At 49.9% G+C, this 16,108-nt stretch overlaps 1 protein-coding gene across 1 annotated transcript in view; it reads left to right on the top strand.

Moving 5' to 3' along the window:
* Positions 1-16,108, top strand: part of SCTR (secretin receptor) — a 70,903-nt gene that overhangs the window by 28,849 nt on the left and 25,946 nt on the right. Inside the window, exons 3-6 of the mRNA XM_055397833.2 lie at positions 3,840-3,947; positions 8,531-8,634; positions 14,310-14,407; positions 15,632-15,764. Of these exons, the coding sequence (XP_055253808.2) occupies positions 3,840-3,947; positions 8,531-8,634; positions 14,310-14,407; positions 15,632-15,764 (443 nt within the window). The remainder of the gene's footprint in view (positions 1-3,839; positions 3,948-8,530; positions 8,635-14,309; positions 14,408-15,631; positions 15,765-16,108) is intronic.

A 16,108-nucleotide genomic window follows, 5' to 3' on the forward strand; every position in this document is an offset into this window, starting at 1 on the left:
ACACTGAGCATAATGTCTTCTAAGTTCATCCGTGTTTTCACACATGGCAGGATTTCCTTTTTAAAAAATTAAAAAAATTTTAGGCTGAATGATATTTCATCATGATTTTCTTTATCCGATTCATCCTTTGATGGACACTAAGGTTGTTTCCATACTTTGGCTCTGGCAATAATGCTGCAGTGAACATGGGGCTGCAGATAGCTCTTGAGACAGTGATTTCATTTCCTTCGGATGTGTGTCCAGTAGTGAGATTGCTGGATCATTTGGTGGCTCTATTTTAATTTTTTGAGGAATCTCCACTGTTTTCCCCAGTGGCTGCACCAACTTACATTCCCACCAATAGTGCATGAGGGCTCTCTTTTTTAAACTGACTTTTTTTTTCAACTTAGCCTCATCCTACACAGCAGTAACTACAAAATCACGGCCATGATGTACTTGTTGTATACCCTTTTAATGCATATTAATTTTTTTTAAAAAGATATAACTATTAAAATTAAAAGTGTTCAACCATGTACCAGCCACCAGAGTCTAGCAGTGAGACATGCTCCTCACACGCTGGGCCAGGTCTGTTCCGACAGCGAGGCCGAGGCTGGGAGAGGATGGCCATGTCACAGGGCGCGGGACATGAGCGGTACCGTGTGGAGTTAGTGTCCAGGCCTGCTGCCACCAACGGTCAGCCTGGAGGTAGGATCCTGGCTCCACCGGTGCTGCTGTCTCCCTGTATGTCACTTTGCCTCTTGGGGCCTAGGTTCCTCATCTCTGCTTTGGGGCAGTGACCCTACTCGACCTCTGCATTGTACCGAGTCGGCCTGGACAGCCCCTTCCCAGCCTTTTCTTCCCTTTGGCCAATAGGAAGGATGTGGCATGAGCCAGCTGTGGGGGGACCTGTGTCCCTCTTGCTCTCACCCCCTACCAGTTGCACCTTCCTTGCTTTCTGCCAGCACCAGGCCATTGTCCCTGTGGGCCAGACCTGACATGACCCAGCTCAGGAAGCCTGCCAGATGCTCTGGCACGCTTCCCATCTGTCTGGCTAGCCGGACGTGGGTTGGGTTGTCCAGCCTCAGGGACTCAGGCCAGTGCCCTGGCTGACCTGACCAGCCTCAGTCCTGAAGCCACTTCTCCCAAAGTGAGGAAGAGGCTCCTTTGTGTTCCTGCAGTGGGCAGCGCCCCCAGTGCTTCTAGGAGGAAGGGCGGCTTGTAAACGGGGCTTCTGCAGGAGTCAGGATGTGGGGTGGGCCTCACCCTCCAGCCTCCAGGTGCTGTGCCAGAGTGGAGGCACACTGTGCCCCTCTGTCCAGGGCCTCTCAGGACTGTGTCACTGTCCCAAGGCCATCTGGGGAGGCGAGAGTCACTCAGGGGCCTGGTGAGCCACGTCCATGGTGGGAATCTGGAGGACCAGTGCCCAGACAGTGCAGAACCTTCCTGTGTACCCTGGGGAGGTTCAAGAAGAAAGAAGGTCCAGCCTGCCCTCTTTCAGTGTATACTCTGACAGTTGGGGTGAAGGCTCTGGAACATCCAGGGGGGTTCTTATGCCCCACTTTCCTCAAAGAACTCAGACACTGGTCCTTGGCCCCCTGGAAGCTTCCACTGTCACTGTGGGAGCTCCATCAGGCCCCAATCTGAGTTCCCGTGGCATTCTCCTCCTCTGTCCTCTCCCCCCTTGCCCAGCCAGGCATCTTTCCCTAAGTAATTAGGGCTGGTGCTTCTGGAGACAAGCAGGTGAGCAGAGCCCATGAGGTGGCACCCAGGAACCTGGCTGGACAGGTATCTCCCAGCCCTTCCTTTCCTGGCTGGGTGACTCCAGGTACACCCCTCCTTGCTTTACTGCTTCATTTGTAAATGAGGGCAGAGTGGGGTGCCTTGCAGCACTGCTGTGGGTTGAATTATCTCCTGTGTGTAAAGCACAGGGCGACTCCTACTGGCATCAAGCAGAGCTGGCAAGCAGAGGAAGTGGGATTCAGAAATCATGTGTGGCACCACGGCAAAAGCCCATTTACAAGGAGTGGGTGACAAGGAGGGGAACAGGGGCCAGAGACTTGGGCACTCATCCCTTCCTTAGACGCTTGTTGAGTGACTGTGCCTTGCCCAGTCCTTGTGGGCACAGGCCTCCAGCGGTCATGAATCAGACTGGTTCCTGCTCTTTATATCGACTGCCCGGGGTGGGGAGCCATCTGCACCCAGGTACCAGGAGGATCCCTGCCCCCTCCAGCTGTGACCTCCCCTGGCCTCTCACGATCATCTTGAATGGGCTCCCGGAGCCCAAGGCTGGTGTGAGCCCAGAGGAAGGGGCCTCTGCGGCGGGAAGGGAGGGATGCAGTGTGAAGATTCTCAAAGCAAAGCCTAATGACCACATACAGAACACCTGTAGGGAGGTCTTAGCCTGCAGATTCCTGGGGCTCAGGACGACTGAATCAGAACCTCCCCAGTGACACAGATGTCCACTGCAGGATCAGTACCTCTAAAGTGGGACAGATCACCAGAGGGACTTCACGTGGAGGTGACAGAAGTGTTCAGGAGGATGCTGAAACTTTGAGCCTGGCTTTATTCATGCCTGAAAAGAGACTCTTTCTCTTTATAAAAACTGGGAATTAGCCAGCTGAGTAATCCAGGGACCCCTTCAGACTGCATCTATCCACCAGCCCCTGGAGCTAAAAATTGCCCTGCAGTTCAGAGGACCCAGCTGGGTACCCCTCTACCAATGCCAGGATGAAACAGAAAAGGACTTGGTGAGGAAGAGGATTGGGGAGGACGGCAGGAGGGAGCTGCCATTCCCTGGCACCTAGTGAGTGCCAGGCTTTCCACGTGGAGATGATCTCTTCCTCTGGACAACCTCAGGAGGAAGCCATCTGTTTCCCCAAAAGAGCTGAAGGCTTGGGCAGTGAGGTGTGGTGAGGAGGATTGGAACCCAGGTCTCTGGGACTCAAGAATCTTGAGTTCTTTCTGAAGGTTGTAGGCTCCGGGGTGGTGTGGTCTCCTTTGTGTTCCCCAAACTGGATGCAAGGTGACTACGAACCTCATGGTATCACCTCTATTTCCAGTGTGCTCCAGACCTTCCTGGGTGATATCCTCCCCGGTGGCATGGGCTCCCAGAAGTCTGTCACAGGAGCAGTTTCTCTGGTTTTCTTCCCCTGGGATCTACTGTGGGAGAGTTGGTGGCTGGTTATGTTAAATGATAATTTTTAACAGAGTATACCTGCCAAACATTGTACTTAAGTAATGAGAGAACCAGTAATACATTAACCACCGGTTCACAGGAGAATTCAAAGTACTGTACATATAAGGCAAATAGATGCAAAACTGGCTGAAAACAATTTTGTATAAATTCTAGATAATTGATAGTCATGCAAATACAAAGAAAGTGAGAGAAATGTGGATCCCAAATGCCTTTGGACAGGAATCATTATCATGGCCATCAATTATCTACAATTTATAGAGTTGTGAAATAGCTCAAAGACATAAAAGGCCAGAGAACCTCAGAATCAGGTAAACCAGAAGGCCGTGCTTAAGACAGTGCCTAGTTTTGCATTGCAGACACCCAATAATTTTTTCATGTCAAAGTCTTTCGGTTACCTGAAGTGGGCCACTGATCTGGCTCTGAGCTTCCTAGCAGCCAAACAAAACAAAGAGGAAACAACCTCAAATTCAGTGTCTATAAGGACAGATATATACTAGCTGTTCACCATAAGTTCAGCTTTGCATTGCATTGAGACCAGATTATCCTTGGGAGGGATGTGGGGGGCAACACCAGGCACAGGTGCTGGGGATGTGCTAGGCTATGGGGGTGGGGGAGCCCGTGTCCACGTTGAGACTCTGGCTGATGCTGTTGCTCTTCTCGGCAGGCTGCCGGGGGCTGTGGGACAACACCAGCTGCTGGCCATCCTCTGCACTGGGACAGACGGTGGAAGTGGCGTGCCCGCGGTTCCTCTGGATGCTCGTGGGCAGGAATGGTAACAACTCAGCCCAGGGGCCCAACTGGGCAGCTGTGGGGTAGCCCTCGGGGGGGGCCTTGGCCTGGAGGCATGAGGCCAAGACTTCTCTGGGGACAGGGAGTGAATTGAAGGATGGGAGTGGTCCTTGCTGATGACTGGAAGCCTTGCTTGGGGTTGTGTGGGGTGGGCTGAGTTGTTGGTGCCAAGCTAGGGGCCAGGGGGCCAAGTACCAGGGAAGGGGTAAAGGAGGCCAGGCTTGCTCCTCTCTGCCCTGTGTTCCCATTGAGGGGCTCCCCTCCTTCCTTCCACATTTCTGGCCCCTTAGCACCCAGGCCCTTGCTTCAGCCCTCGTGTCTGGCTCCCACTGAGCCTGGGCTGGCCTTCCAGGACACTCACTTCCTCTGTGCCCTCTCTACTAGGCCCTGCTGATGAACTCTGCCCTCTCTGGAAGCTTCTGGTCTCCTGGGGGATCTCTCAGCCTAGCAAAGCTGCAGTTTATAAGGATTTCCTTAATTTCAGACGAGGAAGTGAGGCAGTTGTCTCAGACAGGGAACACTTAGGGACTAACAGGGACTAACGCTGGACAAAACCCTGTCATGTACTAGGCATTTTTACAGATTTAAACTTTAGTTGTCACAAAACTCCTGCAAACCACGGACCTTTTCTCTCCACTTGGCCCAGTTAAAGAGTGAAAATAACAAGGTCTGAGAGGGGTTTAGCCTTGGCTTCAGGTTCACAGCTGGGAGGTGGAGAGACAGGGGCTGCAGTTTCTTCTCTCGGCCACCCAGTGTCACTGTGGGGCTGCAGGATCCGCCCACCTGCACGGTCTCACAGAGGCGCTGCCCCCTGGGTTCCATGCTAGGGATCCAGGGCATGGTTAGGGGATGAGGATTGGCGGGGATAATCTCAGCCTGGGGCCTACTGTGCTCATACCCAGCTGCGGCCCAGGGGATTGGCCAGCCCCGGAGCATAGGTCAGGGCCAGTCCAGCCTCAAGTTACCGAGAACCATCTGTCCTCTACCTGCTCTCCCCCCATAAATCCACCTTGGGTCTGGAGTCTGAAGAAAGGCTCCTCAATAGTGAATCAAGGGTTCCAGGGCTCCCCGCCCCAAGAAAGGAAAATGTGTCCAGTGAGAACAAGCTGGTACTCCAGATTATTCCTTTTGAAAGAAGAAATAAAGTAAAATAAACTAACTCTTTCTCAGGGCACCCACTACATGGGCACAGGCAGAATGAGTGTCTGTGTGGCTGGGAAACCACAGGCTGGATTCTGTACCCAGATACTTGTGTGTCTGTGCTGGAGCCTAGAATATTCCATCTAGGATGCATTCCTTTGATTCTTAAGAGGGCCCTGGTCTTCCAGTATTTCCTCTTTAAAAGCACACTTCCTGAGTGGGGTCAGGCCTTGGCTTTCTTTCCCTTCTGTCTTGGTGGGGGATGGGAGCCTTACAGCAGCAGAGATCCCTCACCTGATGAAGCTTTTGAGAGTCAGATAAAAGCTTTGACCTGGCTCTTCCCTGGACTGCTTGCGTGCACATGCACACACAAACACACATTTGCACAAAAATACTGACTGTACTTTTGGGGACCCTTGAAGTGTTTACTGACCTGAACCTGGGTCAGAACCCCTGACATATTAGGAATTAAACTCAGGGGGAGTGGATGGAAGCCCATGGGAGCCCTCCCCTTGTCTCCTCTGCGGTTCTAGTAAGAGCCGTGTCAGCAGAGGGCACCGCCTTGTTCACTGCTCTGGGCACCTGGCCTGCATCTCATACAGTGTTGTTGTGGGAATCCTGCTGGGTCGGTGAGGAGAGGCGTCCAGACAGACAGCCCAGCCTCCAGGGATACACTGTCTGATAACCACTTCTGGATTCCAGGGAGTAAGTGTGCTTTTATTTCAGTTTCTTGTCCAACCAGCTGCCCTTTGACCACCATTCTTTCCTCTCTGACAACCTAGCTTGCTTGATTTAATAACAGAAATCTTCCACTCGTCTCCTAAATTCCAAGACTCCGGGCCCCACCATTTCTGGCCTAATTTAGAAAGGCCAGAGGCAGAAGGGAAGTAGCCCTATAGCTCCCTTTCTGTGTCCAGCACCAGCCTGGGTTTCCTGCCCCATCCTGCAGTGTAGGTGATTATTCCCATTTGGTACAGAAAAGTGATGCACCTAAGGGCACGCAGCAACCAAGAGCCAGTGCTGGGTTTCAAACTCAGATCTGGCTGGTTCTCGACCCGTGCTCCAGGTCTCCTGAGCCGTCATAGACCTGGCATGCCTAGAGCCCAAAGGCCACGGTCTCCTGCTAGAGTTGCCTCTGGGACCTCAGGGAGCGGGCAGGCAGGAGGGTGGGACAGTGATGGGCCACATTGTGGCTGGGCTCTGTTGCCCAATTATGGGCCTTGGTTTTCTTGTCTGTGAGATAGGCCAGCAAAACCTCCATCAGAGGATCAGCATGTTAACGTAGTGGCAAGTTCTAGAAACGGCCACCATGTTTCTCCAGCTGAGTGGAATCTGTTTGGTCCTAAACCCTGAGAGACGGTGGTCTAGACCATAGGGCCCGTCAGAGAGAAACACACAAGGCCCAGCTAGGGTGGCTGGGGATCCCTGACGGGATACTGATTGGAGCAAAAGGAGCAGCAGGGCTCCTTTGTACAGAGCTGGAGTCAGCCCCCTGCAACCTCGACAGCAGCCAGACCTGGGGACCGGAACTCAGCACCCCCTTGGCAGCCCAGAGTGGAGGATGCAGCCGAGCCAGTCACTGCAGGCGGGGAAGCTCCCCGTATGGCTTTCCCAGACTTCTGTCTTGGCTTGGCAGCTCCTTCACCCCAGTCTCGGCCTCTTGTTCTAAAAAGCTCCTCCTGGGTAAGCTCTTCCCTCTTCCCTTGTGAAAACGTTTAGAGTAGGCCCTTCCTTCTCCCTCATTTGTTTTCCTAGCCAGCCAGCCTACAGATGTTTGATGAGCAAGGGCTCTGGGGAGGCAGGTCCTAGAGAGCCCCTAGGAATCTCTGGGAGGGGAGGCAGGGGAGCCACGGTCACTTTCATGTGAGAGGTACACACTGCAGCCTTGAGAAACAAAGAGGGCTGCAGTGATCTTGTGGTTCATAGTACAGAGAAGCACCGAAGGGAGGCTCCCTGGGAGGTTATGTGTGTTAGCTCTGCTGATTTTCAGACACTGGGGAGCAGGGTGTGAAGTTATATATAAAGTAGAACTTCTGGGACTTCACTGGTGGTCCTATGGCTAAGACTCCACACTCCCAGTGCGGGAGGAACGGGTTTGATCCCTGATCAGGGAACTAAGATCCTGCATGCTGCATGGCCAAATAAATAAATAGAACTTCTTAGCGCAGGAGTAGAACCAGGAGCCTGTAAAAAGTTAATTATGGGCATGGCCAGGTCCTCACCAGGCAGATTTCTCTGGGGCACTCACCCATTAGATGGCTGTCCCTGATAGCTCAGTTGGTAAAGAATCCGCCTGCAATGCAGGAGACCTGTGTTTGATCCCTGGGTTGGGAAGATCCCCTGGAGAAGGGAAAGGCTACCCTCTCCAGTATTTTGTCCTGGAGAATTCCAGCCCATGGGGTTGCAAAGAGTCAGTTGCAAAGACTGAGTGACTTTCACTTTTCACGGCCTGGGAGCAGTAAGAGCAGAGTAAGAAAGGGATTAGTACAAAGCCTGTGGCTAAGAATATAGGCCTGAGCCCTGGGCTTCAAATCCCATGTTCTACATTGACTGGAGTGTGGTCTTGAGCAAGTTCTTTAACCACCGTGTTCCTCAGTTCTCCTAGTTATAAAATGGGTGTAGTATTTTCATGTTACAATATATTTTACTATAAAAGTAACAGTGCCGACCTCATAGTCCTGTTAGGATTGAATGAGTTAATACCTCTCACATGCTTAGAGCAGTGCCTGGCACATAGCAATCACTGTGTATTGTTATAGCAGAGCATGAGGTTTTATAATTGAATAAACACATGATCATTAGTGTGAGGTCAGTGTTGTTTGCTTTGGGGTGTGTAACCTGCTGTTCTTAAGCACTGCATACGGCCTCTCTCATCATTGGAGGCATTGCCCTGCCAGAGGAAGGTTTTATTATTTTCTGAGGGGCACCCAGAGAATAGCTGAGCAGTAGCTGGGCAGTGACCCTGGAAGTTGTGCTGGGCCTGGAGCCTGGGACCTGTGTCAGTCACCTCCCTCGTTGTGGAGACTGGTGCCTGGCACAGGGGGTATAGGGTGTGGGGTGTGGGTGAGGCAGAGGGGGCCCAGGGGGAGATGAACAGTGCTCAGAGGCTGGGAGTGGCTAACGGTTCAGGGCCCACCAGGTTTGCAGGTCAAGGGATCCAGAACCACAGCTCTGTCTCTCGCGTGTACACGCGCATTCCCACTAGGGCTGTCTGCCCACACACTTTTCCTACCACTTTTCTGGACTGACTCTTACAAAGCCTTCAAGGGTCAACTGAGCAACTGGAGCTGCCTTGTGTGGTTCAGAGAAAGGGACAAAGTGACAGAAGGAAGCTCCCTCCACCTGCAACTAAGGCGGGCAAGGGCACCCAGAAACCTGGTCATCAGTCCATCCCTCTGCTCACCACAGGATGCTTGGTTCCCACAGGTTCCATGTTCCGGAACTGCACACAGGGTGGCTGGTCAGAAACCTTCCCCAGACCTGACCTGGCCTGTGGGTTCAATGTGAATGACTCCTCCAACGAGAAGCGGGTAAGCCTGCCACGCCTCCCTGTGGGGTGGAGGTGCCTGGGGAGATAGAGTGAAGCCGGCCCAGGGCTAGGTCAGGTGACCCGGCACTGCCCTTCTCAGCCCCACACCCTCCCAGCTCTCTGTCCTGGCCCACCAGCCTGGAGGGGATGGCCCTGAAGACCGTGGCACAGTGAGAACTGCCACGTGCCGTGGGGATGCCGGGGCCAGGTTGGCATGAAACCCAAAGCACAGTGACTGGGGCTAACTGCTTGGGCCAGTGGTGAGTCTGAACCTGCCCTGTGGCCTTGGTGGGGGTGGGGAGGATGTAACCTCTCTGTGCCTCAGTTTCTCCATCTGGGAAATGGGGTGAGTAATAGTCCTGAGCCCATCAGGAGGAGCAGAGTGAGCCCTGGAAGTGCTGGGAAGGGTGAGGGGCCACAGCACCTGCTCACAAAGGTCCCTTCTCAGAGGAGACTCAGGCTCCAGGAGGCAGGAGCACCCAGCTGCAGGCAGGCCTGGTTTGAGAGAAGATGCTGGCGTGTGGACCCCCCTGAAGAGGCCATTCGATTCAGAGTCCTTCCTGAAGGAGATTGGGTTGGGGACTGTAGTGGAGGATGGAGTTCCTTCTCTCCCAGGGCTCATCATCCAATTAGGGAAGATACGTGAGGTCTTCAGATCCAGGTAGAATAATTTAATAGGGATTACGCATGGTCTTGAAGGGCCAGTGGATGGGCCCAGGCTTTTGTAGATTTCCATTTCTGTCTCTGACCTATGTGAAGACAGGAGGCTTATGTGCATCACATTTGTAATGTCCATAAAATTCAGAAGGGTCACATGTATAATAGATGTCAGGATGGAGGTTCAGAAGGATGCGTGGGCTGCAAGTGACAGAAACTTCCAAGGGGCTTCATAATCTAACATGGCTCATGTAACTAGGATGTAGAGGACGGGTGTCAGGCGCTTATAATGAAGCAGTACCCCAAAGCCACTCAGGACGGGGTTTTTTCTATCTCTCTTCCTGCTAGCCTGGTGACTTATCCCAGGGCTGGGATCCTGTTGTCATGTGTGTGCCATTGGTGATGGCAGCAGCAGACTCCCAGGCCTGTTTGTCCAGGAGGAGGGACAGCCTGACCTCTCTTGCTAACTGCAAGAAAGCTTCATATAGAAACAGCCAGTAAGCCCGTCCTCACATCTCACAGACCCAACGTGACTTGAGCTTGTCCACCTCTGCACCTTTCCTGGCAGAGGGATGGGACACATGCATGGCTTGGACCAGCAGTTCTCAAACTTTTTGGCCTCAGAACCCTTTAGGGGTTAATACCCCTTAGGAATTACTGAGGATCCTAAAGAGCTTTTGGTTTTGTGAGTTATATCTGTTGAAGCCACACATAAGAACTGTTGGCTTACATTAGTCAACTGGATAAGAACAAAGGCCAGGGCCTGAACCATGATATTCATGGCTGGTTTAAAACTCTAAAATGCCAGAGAAGCTGCAGAGATTTAACAAAGATAAACGCAAAGTTCTGGACTTAACTGAGAAAATTAATTGCCTAAAAATAGTAAAAAAAAAAAAAAAGAAGAAGAAGTACTGTAACTTCAGCTCATGTTAAAAATATTAGAATCCCTAAGATTGGTGGAAGTTTTTCCAGACCATGGGATACACTGGTCCCTGATGCCAGACCACAGACAAGCACAGGCTTTGTCTTTTTATTTATTTCTCTTTGGCTGTGTGGCTTATGGGATCTTAGTTCTTCAACTGAACCTGGGCCCTTGGCAGTGAAAGTGTGGAGTCCTAACCACTGCACTGCCAAGGAATTCCCCACAAGCTTAGTCTTTTATTCTGAGAGTTGAATCATTCTTTCTGAGTATTAAAATGTCTTTTTTTCTTTTAATCAAATGATTGTGAAAGTGTATATTTACTGATTATCTTTTTGCAACTTCCTGACTTGGCAAGCACCAGTTGCCAACAGTGTACTCAGATTAGCAGAAAGACCAGGAAAAGCTGCAACTTGGGTACATAAAGCTGACTTTGTTTACCTGGAGCAGAGGTTAGCAAACTAGGGCCCTCGGGCCAAATCCAACCTATCACCTGCTTTTGCAAATAAAGTTTTATTGAAACACAGCCACATCCATTCGCATTGCAGGGGCTGAATTGAATAGTTGCAAAAGAGATGGAATGTTTAAGCTTACATGTTTGCTGTGTGTCCCTGTATAGAAAATGTCTGCTGTCTCCTAATACAGAGGATGGAGAAGGAAAGGACCCAGTCAGGACACACAGCAAGGAGACAGGTAGCCTCATCCAGGACAGACGGCAGCGAGGCTTCCTTCTGGACCTCTAGCCCTCTGGGGGCAGGTGTCGCAGAGATTGAGGGCACTGAGGTTGTCTGGCTTTGGGGGAACAGGGCTCTTTTGGGGTCAGATCTCGAAGACAAAGGCAGAGCTGGCTGGGATGTCCTGAGGGTTACCTGGCAGACAGTAACCCAGCCACAGGACATCATGGGATACTCAGCCTGGACCCTCCACACTTGTCATCCGTGCCTCCTCGCGCTGCCACAGGCTGACCCCCTGCTCCTGACCCAGGGCTGCAAAACCAGGTGTCTCCTGAGTGAGCTGATGCCCTCAGCTCTGGGGTACATCCCCCACATGGCAAGATCCTAGGGGCAACACATCAGTCTCCAGATTTTTTACATTGCACTGCTCTTTGAAATCCTAAAGGCTAGGAATCATTAACCAATGCAACCTGCTGCCCTTTTGGTTCCCCACACTCGTTCCTGAGAGGTGGCTCCTGGCTTCTGGAACTGCAGTCACCTCGGTGGAAGGGCAGTGTCACATGGCAGCTAACCTGTAAAAAGTCCCCTCTGCTGTCAGAATTTTGGTCCCTCTGAGTCAAATCTACTTTCTGATAACTTCTGCCCTGTCTGGAGCTTACAATTCAGTCTTACTCTTTTATGCATCCATCATTTTAATACCCTTCTTCCCAAAGTTTGTTTCCTTCAGGATGTGGTGCACTCAAGTATTTTAACGCACTCTTCAGATGACATGGTCACCCCCCTCCGGAAATGCCCCAGTTCATTAATGTTCCTCTTAAAATAACATACTCAGGCCTGGAACACTCCAGACATTCCAGTGTGGCTTGCTGCTCCACAGCACTCCATTAATGAAACCGAGAAGAAGTCTAATTGTTCTAGCAGCTACCTCAGGCCTCATACTTCATACTCAGTCTCAGACTGCTGACTCAGACTGAACAGTGGATAGTGGGGTGGAGGGTGAAGACGGAGAAAGTTAACAAGGGCTGAGTGTCTTCTAAGAGCCAGGCATTGTCTAGATACTCTACCCGATAGCGTATCTGTTCTTCCAAAAAGCCTGCACGGTGGCTGTTATCTCCATTTTACAGATGAGGAATCTGAGGCTCCCAGGGAAGTTTAGTGATTTGCCTAGGGTCACGCAGTTAAGTGATTTGCCAAGGACTGGTGAGTAGTAGCAGTCCTAGGTTTGGAACCCTTGTCTCTTGACTCTGAAGCCTTTCCGTGTTCCCTCTGCATACACTTCTTTAACACCATAGAGCGTGGGCCACTCAGACCTCAAGGTCGTTTTCGTATGAACGCCTGTCAGATTTCCTCAATAGTATCTGTGGCTGGTGTTTTCTTGTTACCCTTTTCTTCTGGTTACAATAAGTACTTACCACTGAAGAAAAGTGAAAAGTACAGAAAAAAATACAAATGAAAATAATGACTGTATCCACTAGTTTGTAATCCAAAGTTAATCACCAATAATATCTAACACAACTCCTTACAATCTTATTTCTATGAATGTGTGAGATTGAACCGCCTGAGATGACCAATATTCAATCTTTTTTGATCTTCAAAAAAGGGAAGAGTCATACAATTCAACCTAACACTTTTCTTTGCATAAAGCAGAAATCACACTGTACATGTAAAATTTGTATTCTGCCTTTTCACTTAGCATTATATTATGTCCTGACATCTTTTGAAACTCTTGATAAGTAGCATTTTAATATAGCCTAATTTTGAAATAATTTGAATTTAAAAGAATTTAGTTAACTATTCTGTTGTTGGGCATTTGCATGTTTTTCATAAAAAATAGTTCTGTGATAAACATCTTTATGTATAAATATGCTTTTATATTTCTGATAATTCTTAGAATTAATTCCTAGAGGTAGAAGGGAAGTCAGAAGGAACACGTGTGGTTTTTGATCTGTGCAGCTTTCCAGAGAGACTGAGGCAATTTTCACTCCCATTGTACCCTCACCTGAGGCTTCCCTGGTGCCTCAGTAGTAAAGAATCTGCCTGCAATGCAGGAGACCAACTGCAATGCAGAAGATATGGGTTCGATCCCTGGATCAGGAAGATCCCTTGGAGGAGGAAATAGCAATCTACTCCAGTATTCCTGCCTGGGAAACCCAATGGGCAGAGGAGTCTGGTGGGCTACAGTCCATGGGGTCGCGAGAGTCGGACACGACTTAGCAACTGAACTACCACCACCACCACATAAGCTCACCTACATAGAATATTAGTACATTTAAATATTAGTTAATTTGGTTGGTAAAAAAAAACACAGCATGGCATTATCGCTTTACTCTTTATTTCTTTGATTCTTTTAGAGACTGTTGTATAATTTATTTTTTGAACCTAAAAAATACAGGTCTTTACATTTATTTCTATATACATTATTCCACTCCATTGAGAAGTTGAGTCAGAGCTGAGCCAGTAGTGTGTAGTGGCTGCTGAATAAGTCAATGACTGCCGGGCTGCATTAATAGGAGTACAGTGTGTAGAACAGGGATTGCTGTGTATAAACCAGGTCCCACTCTACTTCTCCCTGGTCAGGGAGTGCATCTGTAGCTTTTCAAGTGTCTGGTTCATGGTGTCTTGTTTAAGAAGGACATTCACAAACTGTAGCATATTAATTGAGGAAAATGGTGACAGGTGATAGAAAGAGATGAAAGACATAGGGAATTCTGAATGCTGAGTAAGCGGGGAACAGCTGGGCAGAAGAGCTGTATTCAGAAAGGACAAACCTCTCTGTAGCATCTTTGTCACTCTTCTATAAGTCTAAAGCTATTCTACTATTTAAGTTGGTTTTAAAATAATGATGAAAAAAATGGGATTTCCCTGGTGGCTCAGTGGTTAAGACTCTGTGCTTTCACTGCAGGGGGCACAGGTTCGATCCCTGATCTGGGAACTAAGATCCCACATGCCGTGCAGTACGATCTAAATAAATTAAATAAAAATACTTAAAAAAAATAATGATGAAAAAAATAAAATAATGATAGGCTTTAGGTATAAGACAGATTCACTTTATTTGCAGTGACTCCAGTAGCAGAAAAGGGACCAATAGGTACAATTTAAAAGTAATAGATTTTAGATTCACTTGAGAAAAAAATATCTAATACTTTGCACTGTTGTATACCCAGTGAGTTCCTCAAAAATCAGTGAAGACGCCATACCTGGAGGTATTCAAGCAAAGACTTGAATTCAGGGTGGCAATCAGGGGCCTTGGTCAGATAATGCCCAAGGTCTTTTCCCAGGCCAAGATATCATGAGTCTATGAATTTGTGTCCTTGGGGTATGAACAGAATGCAGTCAGAGTTCAAGCGGTTAAAGCCACCTGGAGCAGGTAAAAGGGCAGATTCAGTCGGTGGGTAGGTGAGCTGACACAGGCCTCTCTCTCTGCAGTACGAGTACCTGCTGAAGCTGAAGATCATGTACACCGTGGGCTACAGCTCCTCCCTGGTGATGCTCCTGGTTGCCCTCAGCATCCTCTGTGCCTTTCGGTAACAACAGGTTTTGGCTCTCCGTCCCCCTTGTCTTCCCCAGATGCAGCACTTTGGGTCTCTTTTATTTGCTCAGACCAGAGAAGGGAAGGTCTGGTGGGCCACTTTGTCTTCTCTAGATCTAAAGCTTACCTGTGGCAAAATACTGAGGTTTCTATGACCTTCTTCATTCCTTCACTAATTTGACATTTACTGAATGTCATTAAGAACTTACTGTGCTGGTTGCTTTCAATGTATTATTTCTGATGTTCACACAATGTTAAGAGATAGGTATCACCCTCATTTTACAGATATACTAGCCAGACTCATGTTTGCAAGAAACAGAAATCCATCTTAAAACATCTTAAGAAAAGCAAAGGTGACCTGAAGCACTTAACTGACAATTTCAGGGGCATCTGGCTTCAGGTGTGGCTGAATCTAGGTGCTCAAAGGTACAAGCAGAACTAGGTCTGTCTCCTGCCGTTGCTTTGCCCTGCATTGGTCTCAGGCAGGCTTTATGTAGGGACAGCAGAGACAACCACCAGCAGCTGCAGAGGCACATTCTACTAGCTCAGCAACACCAGGGCGGGGAGACCCCTTTCTCCATTAGTTGCAATGAAAGTCCTGGGGGAATTCTTCTGGGAGAGCAGGCTTGGGTCACGTGCCCAGCCCTGAGCCAATCACCATGGCCAGGTGTGGAGTGCTCTGATTAGTCAGGTCTCTCATGAGGGTGAGGGTGGAGTTGTCTGCACCCAGAGCTGGAATAGGTCCCCCATATGAAAGCCTGGTTTCTGTAGGGAAGGAGGGGAACAGGTGACAGACTTCTGCCCCGACCTCATGGAGGACACCTAGGCTCTGGTTGGTGAAAGGCTTGCTCAACCAGGTTGTGTAGCTGAAAAGAGGCGGAGCCTGGATCTGATCTCTCCCCACAGCCTCTGTGCTTTCTGTGCCACATGCCCCCTCCCCACCCTCCCTTCTAACAATTCTGGGAGCTGCAGGTGGTGTTCAAAGCGGAATCGAATCTCACTCTTATCATCTCAGCATTTTTTTTTTTCAACTGAAGCATGAGACAGAGTAGGCTGGCCACTGGGGGCCTGGGCTCTCATTCAGGTTCTGCCAACAGGGAGATTCATAGAGATGTCACGTCTAGTACCTGGGTTTACCTGGTGCATGGGGTAGGGGGTGGGGGTGCTGAGCTGAACCCTCTGGCTCTGCCACCCATGGCCCTGCATTCTCTTTCTCCAGGAGGCTCCACTGCACCCGCAACTACATCCACATGCACCTCTTTGTGTCCTTCATCCTGCGTGCCCTGTCCAACTTCATCAAGGATGCCGTGCTCTTCTCCTCCGACGATGCCACCCACTGCGATGCCCACAGGGTAACATGCCCACATGGCCCATGGTGTGGCCAGGCCTGCCTGCTTCCCCACAACCCCATTCACTGAGGCTGGATTTAATGCCTAGAATCAAAGGGGCCAGCACTGGGGCTGGAATAGGAGGTTCAAGGAGTCCCATGTCCCCACACGTGCAGCCTGGGACTCCTATGAAGGAAGTTAGTTGAGAAGCCAATGGGTCTGTGTTCAACTCCCAGTGTCCCAGAGTGGATCAGCCTCTCTGGGAATTAGACACAAAGCAAGGCTCCTCCTTCCTCTACTCCTGCCAAGTCCCAAATGTAGACAGATGGCCAAGTCTAGAGATGGTTGGGATTGTAGAAAGAAAAAGG

The sequence above is a fragment of the Moschus berezovskii genome, chromosome 2 (genome assembly GCF_049115385.1).
Source record: "Moschus berezovskii isolate FMDL1 chromosome 2, NW_MosBer_1.0, whole genome shotgun sequence".
Classification (NCBI taxonomy): Eukaryota; Metazoa; Chordata; class Mammalia; order Artiodactyla; family Moschidae; genus Moschus; species Moschus berezovskii.